The sequence below is a fragment of the Carcharhinus amblyrhynchos genome, chromosome 5, assembly GCF_965287045.1.
Source record: "Carcharhinus amblyrhynchos chromosome 5, sCarAmb.v2.hapA, whole genome shotgun sequence".
Classification (NCBI taxonomy): Eukaryota; Metazoa; Chordata; class Chondrichthyes; order Carcharhiniformes; family Carcharhinidae; genus Carcharhinus; species Carcharhinus amblyrhynchos.
The window spans coordinates 96,346,543-96,367,787 of record NC_137328.1 but is presented as its reverse complement, the minus strand read 5'-3'; the positions used below and the strand labels follow the sequence as shown (position 1 = coordinate 96,367,787).

Sequence of the window (21,245 nt, the reverse complement as noted above, 5' to 3'; positions counted from 1 at the left end):
AATAATCTTTCCTTTTTGAAGTTGTGCCATGGGATTTTTATGTCCAGCCGACAGGCAAGCTAGGTCCTCAGTATAACATGTCTTCTGAAAGACAGTGCAGCAGCAGTCAGAACTACACTGGAACGTCAACCTTGATTTTTGAGCTGATGTGCTGGTGTGACTTGAATCCACCAACCTGACTCAAAGGTGATGTGCTAACAACTAACTCAAATGACAGAACAGAGTGAGCAGGATGGAAAAGGGCTGGGCAGAGGGATGGAAAAGGAGAGGATAAGAGAAGGAAACAGAGGATAAGAGAGCGTACCTACCCATGTCTCTATTCCACATCAAATCTTCTTAGCCCCAATAGATTTTTTTTTTGAAGGTTCATGCTTTCTAGTATTTTTTCCTCACCACTGCCTCTGGTCTACTGGAATTGACTCTGGCTATGCTGCAGTTTATCAGATCACACATGAAAATGGCCACAAGTTCCAGTGAGTTTGTATATTAAGAACATAAGTAATAGGAGCAGGAGTAAGCCATCTAGCCCTTTGAGCCTGCCCCGCCATTCAATAAGATCATGGCTGATCTGAAGTGGCTCAGTTCCACTTTCCCACTTCCTCCCCGTAACCCTTAATTCCCCTGTCTATCAAAAACCTATCTACCCGTGACTTAAATATATTTAGCGAGGTAGCCTCCACCACTTCAATGGGCAGAGAATGCCAGAGATTCACCACCCTCTGAGTGAAGAAGTTCCTCCTCAACTCTGACCTAAACTGCTCCCCCCCGCAACTTATCTTGAGGCTGTGCCCTCTAGTCCTGCTATCCTTTCTAAGCGGGAAGAATCAACTCTACCCTATCCACCCCCTTCATTATCTTATACGTCTCTCTAAGATCCCCCCTCATCCTTCTAAATTCCAATGAGTACAGACCTAGTCTATTTCATCTCTCTTCATTGTCCAACCCCTCATCTCCAATATAAACCTCGTGAACCTCCTCTGCACTCCCTCCAAGGCCGATATATCCTTCCGCAAATGCGGCGACCAAAACTGCGCACAATACTCCAGCTGCAGCCTCACCAGTACCCTGTACAGTTAGGCCAACATTCCATTCTCCTTCTTGATCACCTGCTGCACCTGCAGACTGGGTTTTTGCGACTTGTGCACAAGGACCCCGAGGTCCCTCTGCACCGTAGCATGCTGCAGCTTTGCCTTTTAAATAATAATCCCTCCTATTATTTCTGCCAAAGTGGATAACCTCACACATTCTAACATTATACTCCATCTGCCAGGTTCTTGCCCACTTGCTCAGCCTATCCAGATATTGTAGCCATCTAATGTCCATGTAGAACCTTGCCATCACTCGTATTAATACATATTGGATGAGACTGAGAGCAGCAATTTGTAAGGGAAGGATTATGTCTAACACATTTCATCAAGTTCTTTTGAAGAAAATAAATAAAATTTCAAAAGGTGTTCAATAGGGAATTCAGGAACTAATTATTCCAAAATAGTTTAGATAGTTCTGGTCATGACTAAAACATTGTGAATTTCATCATGTTCATTGCTGACTGCAATTTTGCATAGCTAAGTTGCTCAGTCTCCAGCAACATCACTTTTATCTTGCTGCAGAAATCAGCATTGTGCTACATTGTGCGTCAGTATTGCCCACAAGATCGTGAAAGGCAACTTTGGCAGGATTTCTGATACCCGACAATTCGAAGTCACTGATCTCAGCTTTGAATTTTTCCTCACCATTCTCTCCAGCACCATCTTCTCTAATGTAAAACAACTATCTAATTCTCCCAGTGTTAGTTAATTTCCAATGCCTATTAGCTTGTAGCTCATTAATCACTTTGCAGTTAGGTCGTGCAGCCAAAACACAGTTTTCTGAAGCCTGATGCATGCGCGACTGAACAAAGGGATAGGATTCAATATCAAATTACCTTTCTAAGCTCTGACATTAATTCTGAGCAAATATGTACATGAGCTGGACAAAGTACTTTTCAATTGTGAATTAATAGCTACATTTGTAGTATTTTACTGAAAAATTATCTAGCCAGGATATTTGGTCAGCATTAAAAATAATTTACTGCTGTTGGAAATTTTACAATATATAGGTTTCATTTCTTTCTCATGTTCAACTACCCAAAAAATTTTAAGGCTCTGATTTCAATGATTATTTACATTTCCAAATTATTTATTAGAAGACATGATTGCCAACCCAAGACTTTCAACTACCAGTTGCTCGGTCAATAAAAGAGCTTGTATAGGTTTGCAATGCAATATAAAAGTTTTCTGTAAGAATTAGCACATTAAATATTAATATTCTTACATTTACAGGCAGTTACTCACAGAGACATATGTCCGGAAAGTACATCTTTGCAAATGGGCTGTTCAGCCAACGTTAGCCAGAACTCGCAGGCTTCCAATGCTACATTTTCATCTTGATCCTGTGTCCTCTGCAGCATGTACTGTAGTAAAGTAATGCCTTTAATATCAGTAATGCACAATATCTTGGAAGCTAGAAATCAAGCTTCGGGAAAGTACTTCCAATGTTTAATTATTTAAATATGCAAATATTCATTGCAGCATATGGCTTTGAAAGGAACAGTTCCAGCACCAAGATAAATAGAACTGTCAAAATACCAACTTATACGACAATTATATAACTGGTGTCAAGAATTACTGCAATATTCCATACAAGTAGGCTTACATTATGAAAAAAGATGAGGATATTTCTGAATTAATGAAAAGATCCATTGGTGCCATGACTCGAGAAGAGATTATTTTTAAAAAAATAAAAAAGCTCTCAAAATCTACCAGGAGAGGAAATGCAGAAAAATAAGTCTCATAATTCACTGGTGAAAGTTCAAGTAGACTACTGAGAGAGACTAAGACAAAATACGTATTTATACAGCATTTTTCACAACCACAGGAAATCCCAAAATGCTCCTCTGCTAATCAGTTTTGGGTATAGCTGTTGAAAAGGCAAAATAAAACAAGCTGAGAGCATTTTAATATAGTTTCACCTCAACAATGTTGTGCATCTGAGGGAGCAAGCGATCCATCCGAACTTCAAGCAGCATAACAAGGGCACGGCATACATTTTTCCGTACTTCAGATTCTTCATCTCCAGCCAATGCAAACAAATTCTAAGGGAACAGCATTTAATATTTACAACAGCATATAATTTTATATATTGCATAATAGCAAAACATTACTTCCCTTTCTTTGGTACAACAAATTCAGTGCCCCAAAGTCAGCACCAACAAGGGGAGCAAAGCTTCATGAAATGCTCAGAATTCAGCATTCCTGAGGAGCTCACAGACACCAGTTTGCACACACTGAACTGGTAACCAGTGTGAACCCCACTTTTAAAGTTTAATGTGGCTGATCAACATAAATTAAATACCCTTAATGTGCACACAATAGATGACATGGACAATTTTCAATGTTGCTAAATCCAAGTTACGAGCGAAGTCTAATTGTCTTCCCAACTGCAGGTCATGAAATTGATTTTCATGCTGTAACAAGCAGGTTTAGTTTACTGAATCTTTGATTCAGACAACCCACCCAACTAGCTGAAGATACCTTTACCTAGAATATTTTAAGGAACGTTAAAAATACTTCACAACGAGCCATTACACAGCATTTAATACAATTGCCCATACATTGCTCTGAAGTAAAATGGATTCTGCAGGGGATATGTCAAAAGCTCCAGAAATATGGAACTGTTATTAAAGCTGCTAAGCAGTTTCCAAAGCAATACAATAAATATTTATTTGAATAAAGTGACAGTAAATGGCCATGGGACGAAAAATGTACAGGGCCAATTTGCTATTAGTTTCAAAAGCAGCTGGCATGTTGCTCCAATCAAGTGACCCTTTTGTTTTTGCAGACTTCACAAATATTTTATTTGACAAGATTTAATATATTGCAGCAAAGACAAGTGTTTGCAGCAATCAATTGGCCCATCACATACTGTAATAAAGCTATCAATTGCATTCCATCTTTTCTGCTTTGAGTCACTACCTTGTTTAAAAAAAATCAAAGAACACCAAGGCGCCATTATACACTTCTGGATATTTCCAGTTATGATGCTCCAATTCAAGATTTGTTCACTGTGAAAGCTAAGGGGCTTCAGGTGCAAGTTAGACTCCATAGCTTTCAAATTTCAGAAGCAGAATCTTAGAGTAAACAGCAGTACAAATCTCTGTACTAGAGTCATTAACAAAGTCACCTATCATGTCAACCAACAGTTCCAGACTTTAACAAAAATGATTCAGTCAGTTTATTTTTCTGATCATGTTTTATATGCATTTGCAAAAATTACTTGCAAAATCCTACACGCCACAAGGCTGTGTCCTCAGCCCCTTACTATACTCCTTATACACCTATGACTGTGTATAAGGACTACAGTATAAAATAGAATGAGTGCCCAAATTCCCCTCCAACTCAATTTTCAAGTTTGCTGCTGACACCACCGCACAGGGTTGGATCGCAAACAACGACGAGACAGAGTACAGGAGCAAGTGAGCAAGAATCTGGTGAACTGGTGCAACAATAATATTTCCCTCAATGTTAACAAAACGAAGGAGATCATTGTTGACTCCAGGAAGTGTGGTGGAGAAACATGCCCCTGTTTACATCAGCGGCAACGAAGTAGAAATGGTTGACAGCTTCAGGTTTTTAGGTGTGCAGACCATTTGTCCTGGCCCCCTAAGACGACATTACAGTTAAGAAAACTCTCCAATGCATCTACTTTCTCAAAGGCTAAGGAAATTTGGCATGTCAGCTATGACTCTCACCTAATTTTACAGATGCACCACAGAAAGCATTCTTTCTGGTTGTATCATGGCTTGCTTTGGCTCCTGCTCTGCCCAAGACTGCAAGAAACTACAAAAGGTTGTGAATGTAGCCCAACCCATCACACAAATCCCACCTGTTGGCAGTTCTCACTGCCTCAAAAGTCAGCCAGCATAACTAAGAACCCCATGCACCCTACATACTCTCTTCCACCTTCTTCCATTGGGAAAAAGATACAAAAGTCTGAAGTCATGACTCAAGAACAGCTTCCTCCCTGTTGCCATCAGACTTTTGAATGGACCCACTTGCACTAAATTGATCTTTCCCTATACCCTAGCAATGACTGTAATGGTACATTCTGCTCTCTTTCCTTTCCTTCTCTACGAACAGTATGCTTTGCCTGTAAAGCATGCATGAAACAATACTTTTCATTGTATACTAATATCTGTGACAATAATAAATAAAATCAAATCTTTGAGGAAGACTGCACCACCGCATGCTTAACTAAGCATGAAGTCTAAATTCTCACTCTTGAGACAAAATATTTTGAGTGCGTTACAACATAAAAATATCTAAAACATGAAATAGAATGACTGACCTTGGGAAATGTGACTTATGCCAGTAAACACCTCATTAGTTTATTATTCATTTTGAAAATTTAGACCTCATCTATTAAATTCAGAATGCGTAATGAGGCAATAAAAGGACAAGGATTTGCAAGTTAATCAGCTTAATTTCCTCACATAACAAGTACCTCAAAGTCAATACATGCATCTTTATCAGCCCGACATACAATTGAATATATTATCAATTTAATATACCATGATTTCAACTTGTTGTATCAGTCTGACTTCTCCAAGTTCTATAACTTCCTGCTAGACATTTTAACCCTTTAAAATGAAACTAAGCATGTGAAAAAATGCAGAACAAGGAACATCAGTGTTGGATATTGTAAAGGGAAACAGCAATTCTTTAAAAGAGCAATGCTTCTATTTTAAGATGGCTTTACACACTGAAAAAAGTCAGCTTCAGAACATTCAGGAACATAAGTAGATCATAACTACTCCAATCATCCAATACCACGGCTGATCTTGAACTTCAACTCCACTTTCCTGTCCACTTACCATATCCCTTAAATCCCTGGAGACAAAAAAGATCTGTCATCCCAGTTTTAAATACAACAATAAAGTCTCAAACCTCTGAGGCAGAGAATTCCAAAAATTCAAAACTGTTTGGGCAAAGTAATTTTTCTTCTTTGCAATCCAAAATGGTCATCCCCTTTCTGAAACCAGGCCAATGTTTCAAATTACCCATGCTAGCAAAACAACTTGCGTCTATTTTGTCAAGTATTGTTAGGATGTTGGAATGAAATGAAAAGCAAAGAATTAGATACAAAAATAGGATTTACTGAACGGAGGACAGGTAAGATGCAGATTAGCCTAGCACAGTTGCAGATTATCCCATAGCCAGAAAACCCATGGCAGGAGTGTGTCATCATCAGGACCAGAAGGTCCAAATGGCAGCAAAGGCAGGAAAATCCCACACCCAGGAGCAAAATGCTGTGCAGAAAGAATGCGGCAGAGGTCTGTCTGTGTGAGACCCTGTAAGTTAGAGTTCCCAAGAGAAAGCTATAGGTCCTGTATGGTAATTATTTTCTGGATTTGGCTCAGTGTTTAAATCTATGGGAAGTTTCTCCGGGAATGGTGTATCCTCAGTTTAGGGACGTAGATAAATTTGGACTGGGGATAAATGTTATTCTTTACTGTTAGCTTTATGTTTTAAAGTTTAATAAACTTTGTTATTTGAATAGTATATGACAAGACTCAGCCACTCCTCACCTGATTTCATCCCTCCTCACATTTTTTTCCTAAATTGAACAAGTAGCTAAGAACTTGAAATCCAAGTTTCTCATCTGCAATTTGCAATACCCTCACAATGAACAGCCAAGTTCACAACACAAGCTGCTTCAAAAGAATGTTTCAATGAGACCACCTCTCATTCTTCTCCGCTCCAGAGAACATAAGCCCAATTTACTCAGTATCTCATCCTAGGACAAACCCCATGTTCTCAGGGCCCAATCTGGTGAACTTTGCTGTACTGTCTCAAATGCAAGTACATACTTCCTTAAATATAGAGACAACTACATACAATGGGATAAACGCAAAATATTGCAGATGCTGGAACCTGAAACAAAACCAGAAAAATGCTGGAAAATCTCAACAGGTCTGGTGGCATCTGTGGAGAAATTAGAGCCATTGTTGAGTCTAGATGACCCTTTGTCAAAGCTCTAATTAAGGGTCATCTAGAACTGAAACTCTGGCTCTACTCTCTCTCCACAGATGCCATCAGTTCTGCTGACATTTTTCTGTCTTTGTACTATATACAGTATTCCAGATGTGATCTCACCAAGACCCTGTACAACTGTAGCAAGACTTGTGGTGTTAGTGTACCTTTAAGAAACGTTTGTTTTTAAACCGTTCTCTGCAGCTATATGGTTTCATTACTGCCAGGTTGTCTGCTAGAAGTCTTTTTATTGTTCCTTCAGTGGTTTAAAATGGGGTTGTTTAATTTTACTCTGGTATCTCTCTTTTGGCTGGCTGCAGGTTTTAGCTTTAGAGGGGATATCAAGCTGAAAACTCCCTGGTTTTGGAAATTCTGCTGGTTTGCTGAACGCAAGGCTCACTGCCTTCTGGGAGTAGAACACCTGCACTTGGTGGCTTGACCAGTCTGTCCCTGGTGCGCCAGGAAGCTGTTCTGAGTATGTCTAGAGAGCTGCTAGAAGTTACAAGGTTGATAAATCAGGATTTGCAATTCACCAACCAAAGGACCCAGTTCCAGTATCATGTGCCTATTAGTCTTTGCTGTCTTAAACCTGTGGAAAGGGTTTTTTGTCTATGGGAAGTTTTTTTGACTGGAACATCTAAAATATATTTGTTAAAGGTTATACATTATCATGGTTGTTTTGTTTTTGTCTTTTGATAAAACTTGATAAAAGTTATTGCTAGTTTTCTTATTATACAGGTTAATCATATTATTAAATAAACTTTGTTTGATAAAAGCGCCCTAGAGGGCAAGTGACTCACCTGAAGAAGGAGCAGCGCTCTGAAAGCTGGTAATACCAAATAAACCAGTTGGACTTTAACCTGATGTTACTGAAAAGGGCTGGGGGAGAAGACGTGGCTTTCTTACATGTGGCAATCAAAACTGCACACAGTATCCCAGATGTGGCCACACCAAAATCCTGTGCAAGTGTAGCAAGACTTCTTTATTCTCGTACTTTAATTCCCTTGCTATAAAGGCCAATATACAATTTGCCTTTTTTAATTGCTTGTTGCACTGGCATGCTAACTTCCTGCTTTCATAACATTTTTGTAGTTCCATGTGCTAACTATATGCAGAGCAAATAATTAGGAAGGCAAGTAGATAACTAGCCTTTATTGCAAGGGGGGGAATAGAATATACAAGTGGGAAGGTCTTGCTATAACTGTACAGGGCATTGGTGAGATCACATCTAGAAAAAAAAACCTGTATTGGAGATGAAGGCTCATGTGATTCACTGCTGGGTGAAGGGGCTGTCACATGAAGATTGATCAGGCTGGGCCTTTACTGATTGGAGTTTAGAAGAACGAGAACTGATCTTTTCATAAGAACATAAGAAATAGGAGCAGGAGTAGGCCTTCGAGCCTGCCCCGCCATTCAATAAGGTCATGGCTGATCTGTCGTGGCTCAGTTCCACATTCCCGCCCTCTGCCTATAACCCTTAATCCCCTCTCTCATCAAAAACCCATCAACCCGCGTCTTAAAAATATTTAGCGAGGCAGCCTCCACCACTTCAACGGGTAGAGAATTCCAGAGATTCACCACCCTTTGAGTGAAGAAGTTCTTCCTCAACTCCGTTCTAAACCACCCCCCCTTTATCTTGAGGCTATGCCCCCTAGTCCTACTATCCTTTCTGAGCGGGAAGAGTCTCTCCACCTCTATCCTATCCATCCCATTCATCATCTTATACGTCTCAATGAGATCTCCCCTCATTCTTCTAAACTCTAACGAGTACAAGCCTAATCTATTCAGCCTCTCCTCATTGCTCAACCCCCTCAACTCCGGCATCAGCCTAGTAAACCTCCTCTGTACTCCCTCCAAGGCTAAAATATCCTTGCGTAAGTACGGCGCCCAAAACTGCACACAGTACTCCAGCTGCGGCCTCACCAATGCCCTATACAGCCGCAGCAAGACCTCCCTACTTTTATATTCAATCTCCCTCGCAATGAAGGCCAGCATCCCATTCGCCTTCCTGACCACCTGCTGCACCTGCAAGCTGGGTTTTTGCGACTCATGCACAAGAACCCCGAGGAAGATGAAAGATTTTTGGAAGCATGGCAACGTGAATGCCAAGATGACCTTTCACCTTGTGGGTGAAACCAGAACTAAGGAGCAGAGTTTCAGAATAAGCAATCTTCGATTTGAGAGAGATTTGGAGGAATTATTGTGAGTCGTTAATCTTTGAAAATCTCCATCGCAGAGAGTAATGGAGGCTCGTCATTGAATATATTCAAGGCCAAGTTCTATTTTTATCTACTACAACACCAGAGATTACGGGGTCAGACAAGAAAGTGGAATTGAAGTCATGATCAGATTAAGCATCACTTCATTAAACGGTGGAGCAGTACTGGAGGAGACCAATTAGTCTACTCCTGCTCCCATTTATTTATGTTACTGTATTTGACTTGATTTATTTCACTGTATTCCAATACATGTGACAAAGTACTATTCCTTCTGCACTACACAGACAAAACACAGTCCACAGAGTACATAGGGGATAAGGAAAGTTCAGGGTGCAGTATGTAATGTTATAGTCACAGCTAGGGTGTAGAAAAAGATCAGTTTAATATATGGCAGGTCCATTCAAAAGTCTGATGGCAGCAGGGAAGAAGCTGTTCAAGTCGGTTGGTACATAATCTCAAACTTGCGTACTTTTTTCCCCCCAATGGAAGAAGGCAGAAGAGAGTTATGTCCGGGTGCAATGGGGTCCTTGATTATGCTGCCTGCTTTTCCAAGGCACTGCGAAATATAGATAGAGTCAATGGATGAGAGGCTGGACGGTGTGACAGACTGGACTATGTTCACAAGCCTTTGTAGTTTCTAGTGATCTTGGCCAGAGCAGGAACCATACCAAGCTGTGATAAATCCGGGTAGGATGCTTCCTTTAGTGCATCTATAAAAATTGGTGAGAGTTGTAGTGGACATACTGATTTCCTAAGCCCCCTCAAAAAATAGAGGCATTAGTGCACTTTCTTAACTATAGCATTAGCATGGAGGAATCAGGACAGTTTGTTAGCAATCTGGACACCTAGAAACTTGAAGCTCTTGACCATTTACTTCCACTTCACTGCTGTTGATGGTTGATACCATCAACTTTCATGAATTTGAGTGTCACGTTATCTTTGGAACACAGTGGTTGGTCTGGAAGGTTTACAGATTTTTTGGGTGGCTTTAAAAAGACGTGGAGCATTCAGATCTGCAAGGAATTGAATTTTCTCAAACCTCCTTGTCAAGGGAAGAATAAAACTACAGGCAGTATAATGGTTAGTGGAAAGCAATATGGTAGGTTAGCACATGGGAGAAGATTTCAACTACATCTAAAAATCAGGAAAAAAGTTAAAAGGAAGGAGAATTGAGGAGACGTTATTAATGGAAGTATTAGGATTCAAAAAAGGTACAAAAATTAGCATAAGGACAGTTTACCTGAATGTTCATAGCATTCGAAACCAGATAAAATGAGCTGACGGCATAAATGATCGCGAATGAGTATGACTTGGTGGCCATTAGAGACATGTTTGCAAGATGGTCATGACTGGGAGTTAAATATCCAGGGGTAAAAGGAGACAAGGGGGATGGTGTAGCTCTGATATTTAAGGATGACATCAGGGCAGTAGTGAGAGATGATATAGATTCAATGGAAAAAATGGTTGAATCCATTTGGGTGGAAATTAGAAATAGTGAGAAACGGTCACTGATAATATCACGGTGGGGCGAAAAATAAACAAAGAAATAACTGATGAATGTAAAAATGGTACGGCAATCATCATGGGAATTTTAATCTACGTTGATTGGTCAAACTAGATCGGTCAAGCCAGCCTTGAGGAGGAATTCATAGAATATACCTGCGATAGTTTCCTTGAACAGTGTGTAGTAGAATCTACGAGAGAGCAAGCTATCCTAGATCTGGTCCTGTATAATGAGACAGGAATAATTAATGATCTTACGGTTAGGGATCCTCTCGGAAGAAGCAATCACAGTATGGTTGAATTTAAAATACACATGGAGTACAAGAAGGTAAAAATCCAATACCAGTCTTGTGTTTAAACAAAGGAGACCACAGTGGGATGAGGGAGGAGTTGGCTACGGTATGATGGGACAATTGAGGAATAGTGGAGGACTTTCAAAGCAATCTTTCAGCGTGCTCACCAAAAGTATATACCAGTGATAAGGAAGGACTGTAGAAAAAGAGATAATTAGCCATGGATATCTAAGGAAATAAAGGAGGGTATCAAATTGAAAAAAGCATACACAGTGGCAAAGATTATGAGAAACTGGAGGATTGGGAAATCTAAGGGTCAACAGAAAGCCATGAAAAAAAGCTATAAAGAACAATAAGATGGATTATGAGTAAAGAAGCTCAGAATATATAAAGATAGCAAAAGTTTCTACAAATATATAAAACAAGAGTGGCGAATGTAAACATTGGTCCTTTAGAGAATGGCGGGGGGGGGGGGGGCATTAATAACTGGAAATGGCTGAGACATTGAAAAGGTAATTTGTGTTGGTCTTCACAGTAGAACACACAAATAACATGCTAAAAATTAATGACAAGGCCCTAAAACTATCACTAAAAAGGTCGTATTGGACAAACTAACGGGACTAAAGGTAGACAAGTCTCCTGGCCCTGATGGAATGCATCCCAGGGTACTTAGAGATGGCAGGGAAATAGCTAACACACGAGTGGTAATTTACCAAAATTCATTACACTTTAGGGTGGTTTCTGTAGATTGGAAAATAGCAAATGTGACGCCACTGTTTAAAAATAGGAGATAGACAAAAGGCGGGTAACTATAGGCCAGTTAGCTTAATTTCTGTAGTAGGGAAAATGCTTGAATCTACTATCAAGAACAAAATAGCAAGATATCGGGATATAAATTAACCCACTGGGAGGACGGAGCATGGGTTTCTGAAGGGCAAGCCATGTTTGACTAATTTGCTGTGATTCTTTGAGAACACTACATGCATGGTGGCCAATGGGAACCTGTGCATGTGGTGTATCTGGATTTTCAGAAGGTATTTGACAAGGTGTTGCACCAAAGGCTGCTACATAAGATAAAGGTGCATGGTGTTATGTATTAGCATGGATAGAAGATTGGTTAACTAATAGAAAGCAAAGAGTGGGGGTAAATAGGTGTTTTTACGGTTGATGAGCAGTGACTAGTGGTGTGCTTCAGGGATCAGTGTTGGGGCTGCAATTACAGTAAAAAGTCTGACAACACCAGGTTTTAGTCCAACCGATTTATTTGATAGTAAACGCACAAGCTGCAATTCACATAGATGATTTGGAGTTGGGGACCAAGTGTAGTGTGTCAAAATTTGCAGATGACCCTAAGATGAGTGGCAGAGAAAAGTGTTCAGAGGACGCTGAAAGTCTGCAAAGGGATATAGATAGTCTGAGTGAGTGAACAAGGGTCTGACAAATGGAGTACAATGTTGGTAAATGTGAGGTCATCCATTTTGGTAGGAACAACAGCAAAATGGACTATTATTTAAATGGTAAAAAATTGCTGTGGAAAGGGACCTGGATGTCCTTGTGCATGAATTGCAAAAAAGTTGGTTTGCAAGCGCAGCAGGTAATTAAGAAGGCAAATGAAATTTTGTCCTTCATTGCTAGAAGGATGGAGTTTAAAACAGGGAGGTTATGTTGCAGTTGTATAAGATGCTAGTGAGGCCACACCAGGAGTAGCGTACAGTTTTGATCTCCTTACTTGAGGAAAGATATACTGGCACTTGAGGGGGTGCAGAGGAGATTCACTAGGTTGATTCTGGAGTTGAAAGGGTTGGTTTATGAGGAGAAACTGAATAGACTGGGATTAGACTCAATGAAATTCAGAAGAATGAGAGGAGATGTTATAGAAACATAAGATTAAGGAGAAAGTAGATAAATTAGAAGCAGGAAGGTTGTTTCCACTGGCAAGTGAAACTAGAACTAGAGGGCATGGCCTCAAAATAAGGAAAAGCAGGTTTAGGACTGAGTTGAGGAAGAACTTCTTCACCCAAAAGGTTGTAAATCTGTGGAATTCCCTGCCCAATGAAGCAGTTGAGGCTACCTTGTTGACCGTTAAGGCAAGGATAGATAATTTTTTTTTAAACAGTAAAGGAATTAAGGGTTATGGTGAGCAGGCAGGCAAGTGGAGCTGAGTCCACAAAAAGATCAGCCAAGATCTCAGTGAATGGCGGAGAAGACTCGAGGGACCAGATGGTCTACTCCTGCTCCCAGTTCATGTGTTCAATTGTGTGTTTCATATTGCAGGTTCTTCTTTGAACTAGAGCTTCGGCTATCTGACAGGTGAGCTTCTTTTCTGTAGTGCTTGGATCCTGTTGCTAGGTTTGGAATCCATTTACAATAAATGAGTTTGTATATTTCTATATCAATTTCATCAATCCAATCTTGGGTGTCTTTAGTGGTGCCCTTGGATGTTACTTTATGATGTAACCATTCACTCTTGTGGTTTTCAATTCATTCGTGCTTTATATTCTCTGAATTTGGTGTCATTTGACAGACCAGAAACATCTCCATACCTGTCATTTTTTTTTGGGGGGTGGGGGGGGGAACTGCCTCAAGTACTAATACCAAACAAATAAATGATCTTTCCCACCTCAATGACAGCACGTGTAACGAGCACCTTTAAAAACATCCCCGGTCCTGACCATCACATTCTCGATGAAGGAAAGTTTTATATCGGATGTTGCTAGAATGTCCTGAAACTTTTCATTTGGCAGAAAAGGGTGCTAATGATCACAAGATCATGTTCAATACACACGATAAGGAGGTGTAACACTGTTGGAATTGGACTTTTCTAGTCTACTTCCCAGGTTACTCCCAACCTGACACTGAAATCATCAGAATCATGATCTTTGAGTGTGATGGAAAAGTTGTGCTTGTGTTGTATCTAGGTTGGAATACTGATCCAAGGCAGATACATAAGCACTGATGAGGGTGACAGATTGATTGCCTTTGAGCTTAAGTTTGGAACTGAAGTAGCCTCCCTCAAATTGTTGATGTCCAACTGAAAACCGTAATGCTTGTATCACTTGAACTCTTAAGTCAACCTCAACACCCTGCCATTCCGTGCTGTTTTGCACTGTTCGCCATGATGCCACAACCCTCCAGGACGTCCAATGGAGGAAAATAAAGATATGCATCTCTCAGGTTTCAATACGTCCCTCAACATTTATTGCGACTTCAACCCATCTGAAGCTTTGAAAACTAAATGGCGTTCACAAGAACTCTCAAACATCTCAAATGAGTCAAATGATCCCTGGCTTTGATGTTCCGTGAAGCTCCCAAGCAATCCAAGATCACATCCACAAAGACAATAGCAGGTACGTAAATGGACACACACAAAATTGAAAACTTTCAAGTATGCAACTATGGTCATGCAGAAGAAACCATGGAACATACAGCAGTGCAACGCCCAATTCACAAACACAAAGGAGGCATCCCAATGATATACTCTGCTACTCCTGAGTCTGGCTTAATGATCTGGATGTAAAGGTATATTGTTGCTCTATACCTTTATCAGCCATGAGAGAGAAACAAAAATGGAATCAATCAAACTAATAGAACAAGGTGGTAGGAGCATAATATGAAACAGAAATAAATGGTTTACTGACAGCCAATGAAATTTCTCAAAAGCACACCTACCATTGACATTGGCTACAAATCGATCTCCGAAACTTTGAAAAGTCCCTCCAAAAATAGGGGTTAGCTTAAACGCTATGTCCAAAAGTAAACTCCTTGTGTGGGTGGCTACCATTTTGAAATGCCATCGGCATCTAAGTGGGCATGTCTTTAACTCCTACACATCTTTGCAACACAGCCTGCATTGTCTGTGAGATCCCATGCACCCAGTTATATGGTGCTGGTAAGTAAAACATGCATGTGTGGCATGAAAAATTTGAGGCTGACTACAAATGAGAGTGTAGAATCTCATGGCTGAAAGAGGGTCAACTTATATACTAAATATATGCAAGAACATGATTTCCGGAACTGTAAAAATGGGTGTGTGTGTTCTGGGTCAATGTATGCTGAGATTCATGGTATATACAATAGACATGGCTTAACATTATAGTGGCTGAATAAATTCAATTTTTTTAATGAGATTATGGGACTAAATTATGCAATTTAATTTTGTCTTAGGATATGATAAATCAATAGGTTTTTACTTTATTTATGGGACTTAATAGGATTGAAGGTTATATGTAAGCCTAGTAGGTAGTGATATGATTGGTGCAACTTGTGGGCCAAAGGGCCTGTTTGTGCTGTAGTTTTTCTATGTTCTAAAAGGGAAATACAGGATCTCCATTAAAAGCAATGCATGTCCTGGATTATAAATACACTATTCAAATAAAAAGTATTAACAGTAAATATTTAAGAACTTTATAAATTGTTTTTGGAGCAAAGGTCACATTCAACTCCAAATACAAAAAAAAAAGTTTGACTGAACTAACTCGTTTAGTCAGCACCTTGTACTGTTAAATCAGAAAAGGTTCCATGTCAGTAATTCACTTGATATCACTACAGTTCACAATAAATGTACTGAGTGTTTAACAATTAGAAATGATTTAAAAGTATTGATTTAAATGTCTAAATGTAAGAAGTAAACATACCTCGATGAAAGAGTCGATATGCAACATCAAAGCTTGAGTTCTACTGATGATGAACTGATTCACACAAGCAACAGCATGAGACCTAAAAGCATTACAGCATTTTTGTATTAGCAAAAATTACATCAAATTTAGTCATATCTGTCAAAATTGTAACCTAATGTTAATGATTTCTAAAAGCATTCTGTAATCAATTATCTGTTTTTAAACAAAGCCTTTTTGTTTCCAAATTGAACTGTAGATTATTTTTTGATTGGAAATACTTATAAATTCAGCCAACTTCAACTGTAGCTCCACCTCTGACAATCAGCAGAATTACGAACCAAAAGTCCAACTAAGCAAGAGTGGAAAACAAGATGCTTTGTTACCAAATGTATTATGCATCAGGTTAATTGGCCTAGTTAGCGTTTTTTTCCTCATCCCCTTTCCCTGAGCAGCATTACTGCTATACCAAACCACCTATTGTTATATCATGCTGCATTCAAACTTTGCTTGCAAATTAATCATCCCACTAAAGGAATTTCAGGTTAATTTTTTCCAATTATGTTCACAAATTTAAAAAAAAATGTTTGGCCAAAGGCATTAATCACTTCAGGTTAGATCCTCAGATTAGAAGGGCAAGAAATCAATTCAATCTCCAAGATTGCAAGAAAAACATTTTATAATATCCCTTTATGTTCACTTTTGTTTTAAGTTGAGATGTGCTGAAGAAAAACATGTAAATAAGCTGTCATTGTGTATTAAAATACAAATACATTAAACTTCTTATAGAACTGAACTTGCACAATGAGAATTTATGGAATTGATAAATAAGCCAACTTTTGTAACTGAGCTTCATAATTAATAGATTAATATATTATACAACTTCACATTCAAATCACTCATGTAAATATATGAATGTCAAAGGCAGTGAAGAGGAGATTCATAGTTTCAATCTCAAAAGATTCTGATCACTCCAGAATGGATGTTGAATCTAATTTGTAAACTACAGACCAAGTAGCTGACACAAAGGGCAGCTGAACAAGTAGTATGCATAGTTGGGGGAAGAATCATAAGATTTCATTCTTCCAAAATGGGAGAAGTAGAAAGAAACCCCTCAAGATGGCGATTCTGAATATGGATTTCCCTTCCCCCACTCCCCAATCTACCCACTTTCAGTATTCTGTCCTTGCATAGATGTAAAACTGTATCATTAGTACATTAGCCCATAATGCATTTTAAAAATCTAAAGGTTCAAAACTTATTGACCAATGGGTAGTTCATTCATATTATAAATAGTCCAAATGACAAATTCAGTTTCAGTCACAAGGGGCAGCTGAAGATACACTGTTGTACATACTCCCAAGGCTTGACGAGTTAAAGTAAATACTTTGTTGTTTAATTCTAAGCGTACATATTTTTCTTCAAATAAAAGTGCCTGAAACTTAAAGATGTTGCATATTGAAGTGACAGGCTCTTGGATCTTCTAAAGATCCTCACAGCCTATGGGAAAAGACATGAGAAAACTTGACCAACTTGGAACATGTTCTTCACAAAATACCTCAGGTGGAGTTTCTTGGTCAACTATCCCATTACTACTTCTTTGTATGTTTCTGTTCTTTTCTATGCATCCCTACATGTTCTAAAGTGAACCAAACTACGTATTTTTCAAGATTAGCAGAGCAATCTAACCAAAAAATCTTTCCAGAAGTTTAGGAGAAAATTAACAAGCGTTGTAAAGCTGTAAAAAAAAACCATGAGTAGCAGCAATGTTATTTGGGGACAGAAAATTTTTAAATTTATAAACAACACAAAAGTCATATTATTTGAAAAGAATCATGGCCATCTTGAGACCTACAACAAAATACAAATATGTATTAAACTTACCTAATCTTGGAGCTGCTGTGTTTAAAGAATTGCAGAAACTTAGGAATCATGACATTGAGAGGCCTATTCAGAATTTCACTGTCTAAAATCTCAGCAGAGTCTTCACAAATCTTCTGAAGCGCACCAAAGGCTCCCTAAAAGAGGGAGAAAATGCAAAAAATAAATTTCAAGCAAATGTTCTATGGTTAAGAAGTCACCTTTTTAATAGCACTTTTAACATTGCAACTTATAATTTCAATGAGAACTAGTCTTTAAAAAAAATGCAGCATGGAAACAGCTCAACCTGGGGCAGGGGTAATTATGATGCGATTAGGCAAGAATTAGGGAGCATAAGATGGGAACAGAAACTGTCGTCAGGTATGGGCACAAAAAGTGGAGCTTTTTCAAGGAACAAATACTGCGTTGTCCTTGATAGGTATGTCCCTGGCAGGCAGGAAGGAAACGGCCCAGTGAGGGAATCATGGTTCACAAAGGAGGTTGAATGTCTTGTTAAGAGGAAAAAGGAAGTGTGTGTAAGGATGAAAAAACAATGTTCAGTTGGGTCGCTTGAGTGTTACAAGGTAGCTAAGAATGAGTTAAAGAAAGGGCTTAGGAGAGGGCATGAGAAGTCCTTGGCGGGTCAGATAAAAGAAAACCCCAAGGCTTTTTACTCTTATGTGAGAGATAAAAGAATGACCAGGGTGAGGTTAGGGCCAGTCAAGGATAGTAGTGGGAACTTGCGCATGAAGTCAGAAGAGATAGGTGAGGCATGGAATGAATACATTTCTTCAGTGTTCATTAAGGAGGGGCTTTTGAGGATGAGTGCATAATACAGGCTGATAGGATGGAGGAGGTAGATGTTGTGGGAAGATATATTAGCAATTTTGAAAAACCTGAGGGTGGATAAGTCTGCTGGGCCAGATGGGATACATCCTAGGATACTTTGGGAGGTGAGGGATGAGATTATGGAGCCTTTAGCTTTGATCTTTGGGTTCTCACTATCCGCGGGGTTAATGCCAGAGGACTGGAGAGTCGCAAATGTTGTTCCTCGCTTCAAGAAAGGAAACAGGAATGAGCCTGGTAATCACAGGCCAGTTAGTCTTACTTCAGTGGTCGGTAAGTTAACGGAAAGGGTCCTGAGAAATAGGATTTATGACCATTTGGAAAGATGCAGCTTAATCCGGGATAGTCAGCACGGTTTTGTGAAGGGTAAGTCCTGTCTCACAAATTTGACTGAATTCTTTGAGGGAGGAGGTAACTAAGTGTGCGGACGAAGGTAGGGCAGTTGATATCGTATAGATGGATTTTACTAAGGCGTTTGATAAGGTTCCCCATGGTGGGCTCATGAAGAAGATAAAGACATGTGATATAGAAGGAAATGTGGCCGATTGAATAAGTAACTGGCTGTATCATAGAAGACAGTGTGTGGAAGGAAAATTTTCAGACTGGAGTCTAGTTACCAGCGGTGTACCACAGGGGTCAGTGCTGGGTCCTCTGCTATTTGTGATTTTTATCAAGAGGGGGTTGAAGGGTGGGTTAGTAAATTTGCTGACGACACCAAGATTGGTGGAGTAGTGGATGAGGTGGAGGGCTCTTGCAGGCTGCAAAGAGACACTGATAGGATGCAGAGCTGGGCCAAAAAGTGGCAGATGGAGTTTAACCCTGATAAGTGTGAGGTGATTCATTTTGGCAGGACAAACTTGAATGCAGATTACAGGGTCAACAGCAGGGTTCTAAGGAATGTGGAGGAGCAGAGAGATCTTGGGGTTCATATCCACAGATCTCTGAAGGTTGCCACTCAAGTGGGTAGAGCCATGAAGGCGGCTTATAGTGCGTTAGCATTTATTAACAGGGGGTTTGAGTTTAAGAGCCGTGGGGTTACACTGCAACTATACCAGACGTTGGTGAGATGCATTTGGAATATTGTGTTCAGTTCTGGTCACCTCATTATAAGAAGGATATGGGAGCATTGGATAGAGTGCAAAGGAGATTTGCCAGGATGCTGCCTGGTTTGGAGGGTAGGTCTTATGAGGAAAGATTGAGGGAGCTGGGGCTTTTCTCTTTAGAGCGGAGGAGGATGAGACGTGACTTAGAGGTTTATAAGATGATGAGAGGGATTGATTGAGTGGACGTGCAGAGACTATTTCCTCAGGTGGATGGTGCTGTTACTAGGGGGCATAACTATAAACGTTCATGGTGGGAGATATAGGAGGGATGTCTGAGGTAGGTTCTTCATTCAGGGTGGTTGGCCTGCTGTGATAGTGGAGGTGGACACTTTAGGAACTTTCAAGTGGGCACATGGAGCACACCAGAATTATAGGGAGTGGGATAACTTGATCTTGGGATTGGACATAGCTCAGCACAACATTGAGGGAGAAAGGGTCTGTACTGTGCAGTAATGTTCTATGTTATCTGACGTGAAAGGATACAAAGCAGTACAAACTGATAGCCCATTAGATCCTTAATTGTATTTATTATAAAATCAACGTGCAGACGGTGGCCATTTGGTCTATCAAACTTGCACCAATAATCTCACCCAGGCCCCATTTCCACAACACCACTTATTTACACTGCTGATTCCCCCTGACACTAAGGGGAAATTTAGCATGGCCAATCAACCCAATTAGCCTGCATATCTTTGGACTGGGGAAGGAAGCCCGAGTACGTGGAGGAAACTCAAACAGACATGGAGAGAATGTGCAAACTCCAGTCATCCGAGGCGAAAATTAAGCCTGGGTACCTGGCGTTGAGAGGCAGCAGTGCTAACCAGTATGCCAACAGGAGTTTAAAAAGATAGCTGAACACAAAGGTAAGGGCACACCTGCACTGTAATGTTTAACAATTAAAAACCACATCCCCCTACCTCCCACCCTCACCTTAAAGTTTACAGAAATATTAGCACATTTAAAAATCCAAGACAGCAGACCTGAAGAAATACTCTTCTAACATATTAGCCAAAAAAATGCAACATCCTTTTAAAGGTGGAAAGAAAATCACTTATGCTATTTATAAAAGCTGTACACCAAAGGATCGTTCTAATTGTTTAGGTTTATGTTCACTTGTGGAATTATGGTTGCTAAGGGGACACTCATAGCACATGGTTAAAGGAGAGAGCCTGAACAAAAATGTAGCAACTCTGAAAAAACATGTAATGATGTCCATATATGGTGAGGAAGCAGTTCTTCAGCAACAATGCCAATGTAAACTTCCTGTTTTCAATCATTTTACTGCTTTAAAAAAATCTGGCACCAAGGAAGTCAAAAAACACAGCATTTAAAGATGAAAGTCACCAAACACAGATACGTTTTATGAAACATTCCACAAACTATATGGCATTTGACACTATGGACCCAAATTTACTATCAAGTTGCGCCCATGTTCCGGTGCAAAAACTTGGTAAAGTCAGGCTTAGTGTGATCCGTGCCACCTGTGTGCCAGTTCCCCCTTTACCAAGGCCCGAAAATGGCCACAACTGGGGCCATGCCTAAAACAGGTGCGACAGCCATTTAAGAGCTTTTGCTGCCACTCTGCCTGAGACCTGTGAGGGGAAAGGAGGGGTCCGCTGCCACACTCCTGAGATCAGAGGAGAAATGGGGGAGGTCTGCTCCCACACTGCCTGCTCTGCCTGAGATCTGAAAGGGGGAGAGGGGGAGGGCCCATGATCAGTCTGGGTGGTGGAGGGAT

General features: G+C 40.0%; 1 protein-coding gene across 2 annotated transcripts in view; it reads right to left on the bottom strand.

Moving 5' to 3' along the window:
* Window positions 1–21,245, bottom strand: part of tnpo1 (transportin 1) — a 171,377-nt gene that overhangs the window by 60,182 nt on the left and 89,950 nt on the right. For both annotated transcript variants that reach the window (XM_080189242.1, XM_080189244.1), the window contains exons 6-9: window positions 17,583–17,716; window positions 15,720–15,801; window positions 3,011–3,133; window positions 2,334–2,452 (exon numbers count right to left, since the gene is read on the bottom strand). In XM_080189242.1, coding sequence (XP_080045368.1) covers window positions 2,334–2,452; window positions 3,011–3,133; window positions 15,720–15,801; window positions 17,583–17,716 — 458 coding nt within the window. The remainder of the gene's footprint in view (window positions 1–2,333; window positions 2,453–3,010; window positions 3,134–15,719; window positions 15,802–17,582; window positions 17,717–21,245) is intronic.